Source organism: Dromiciops gliroides, chromosome 5 (genome assembly GCF_019393635.1).
Source record: "Dromiciops gliroides isolate mDroGli1 chromosome 5, mDroGli1.pri, whole genome shotgun sequence".
Classification (NCBI taxonomy): Eukaryota; Metazoa; Chordata; class Mammalia; order Microbiotheria; family Microbiotheriidae; genus Dromiciops; species Dromiciops gliroides.
In genome coordinates this window covers 46149832-46151984 of record NC_057865.1, presented here as the reverse complement: position 1 = coordinate 46151984, position 2153 = coordinate 46149832, and the positions used below count along the sequence as shown (strand labels likewise).

Genomic DNA, 2153 nt, shown 5'->3' with positions numbered 1-2153 from the left:
CTCCTGGTGTTAAGGAGTGGAGGGAAGGACAGGACATGCAAACAGATAAGTTAAATAGAAAGTAAGGTGTGAAAAGACAAAGGAGAGACCCACGATGCTCTAGGACGGTCTGAGGCAGAGAACCCCAAATGCTGCGGCCAAGGGCGATGCTCTGGTGCATATCGGGGCTCCCCAGCACTGGAGTTGGAGTCCAGGGCTTCCTAACTACACCTCTTTCTTCTACCAGCTGAAATCGACGTAAATCTAAGCCTTAAAGCCTTAAACGAATTCCTCTGCGCTGTGCCTTTGGGAACTCAGGTGAAAAAAAAAAAAAATTATCTGGGGGCGGGGCAGGGTGGCCCAGCTGGAGACAATTGGGAATTGAGGGGCAGCCTGGGAATAAAAACAGCCCCAGAAAGGGGAGAAGCATTTATTCAGACGGCTTGAGGGTGGGAGGTTGAAGCAGAGAAAATCTTAGGTTGAGAATTTTGCTTTCTTAGTAGTAGAAAGGTTGGGGAAAAAAAATTAGGATTACCCAGTGCCAAGATGGCTGCCTACTAGGGTCAGCGTTTCACTGAAGCATGCTGGAATGAGGCTTAGTTTCAGACCTTTTTCTTACTTGAGCTCTCCTCTTAGCTTGTTTTCTTGCATCTTCTATCTATTCAAAGCAGGGAATGAAATCTTCGCAGCCGGGGGCAGGGGGGTCGCTGATTCTTCTGTGCACTCTACTTCCCCCACCCCCCCTCCCCTCCCAAGGTTGGCATGTAGGCAGAGAAACCATAACTAGGGTCTTTCCTCTGGGGAAATGAGGGCGGGGTTTAGAGACTGGAGGTTCCTCTCGGCTCAGTCTGACGCCTCTCCCTTTTCTAACTGTCAATAGGGAGTCTCTTCCTATCTCTTCTTTTCTTTTTGTGGAGAAAGTACTTTTTTTTTAAGTCTTATTATTTTCCCTATTTTTTCTTAATGTCCTCACCTAGAGACTTAAAGTCCTCTCTCCTTGTGGTAGATACATGTCTTGCTTTAAATTTTATATATCTTTTGAAGTTATTTTACTATACTTTTTACTTAAAAAAAAAAAGGTGCCGATAGGGGCTGAGGCGCCGGCCCTGCCCTATTGGTAATAAAGCTCCAGGTTCATGCCATCGTGGATTTCATAGTCGCCCAGGGTCACGTGGTCCTTGGAGACCGTGTACCATTTCTTCAGGACGATCTTGTTCCAGCGGGTGCCCGTCTGGGCCGCGATCATTTTCTTCGGGTACGCAATGGAGTCTTTGGGGTCGCATTTCACTCGGACCTTCTTTCCTGGCCGGTCGTTGCACACCACTTCGATCATGGTACCCGAACACCCTCCGCCGCCCTCAATAGGCGCTCTGGCTTCACTGCGCACGCGCCACGGCTCCCGCCGGGGGCCCCCCGCACCCTGTTCCCCTGTGAAGTCCAAAACTGGGAAGCCGCTCTAACTTTTTTTTTTAAGTGAGGCAATTGGGGTTAAGTGACTTGCCCAGGGTCACACAGCTCGTAAGTGTTAAATGTCTGAGGCTGGATTTGAACTCAGGTACTCCTGATTCCAGGGCCGGTGCTCTATCCACTGCGCCATCTAGCTGCCCGCCGCTCTAACTTTTAAAAACAAACTCTTGGCCAACCTTCCGCAGCTCCTAAATTATGGCTCTCGTTATATGGGGCTACTGAGATGGTAGAGAAACCGTGGTGTTGAATAATCCAGATGCTCGTGTTCTTGACCCGTGGAGACTGACTGCTTCCTCACAGTCTACAATGACAAACTCCTTTCCTTTTCCTGAAAAGGAAGGGGGTGGCACTAGATATCCCGTTGTCCCCTCCAGCCCTAAGTGATGTAGTCTGGGGACTTTGACGTTGTGACCAGATCTGACTTGGAACCAGCTGGTCAAAGAGCCAAGACAGCCAGATTCTCCAGCATGTGGTAGACCGGGCAAGCCTTTCCCTAAACGATGAACTCTCCTCTCTTAAGTGCTTTTTCTAAGGATGCTTCTGGTGACTTCAGACTGCATCCTTTCTCTGACCATTATAGACCTCTTACAAAATTTTTCTGGAGTCCATTTAGTTTTCTTGCTTTGGCTGAGGATAATGACTTATAGATACCAATCGGGCAGGGCTAGTAGGACTGGGGGAAGAGTTCTGGGTTGCCTTGACTTGGC

General features: G+C 48.9%; 1 protein-coding gene across 1 annotated transcript; it reads right to left on the bottom strand.

Annotated features, from left to right (window-relative positions):
• Positions 1 to 1090: 1090 nt before the first annotated feature.
• On the bottom strand, positions 1091 to 1312 carry LOC122729839 (ubiquitin-like protein 5). Its single transcript, XM_043968930.1, has one exon. The coding sequence runs from the start codon at positions 1310 to 1312 to the stop codon at positions 1091 to 1093; it is 222 nt and encodes a 73-aa protein (XP_043824865.1).
• Between the last annotated feature and the right edge of the window lie 841 nt (positions 1313 to 2153).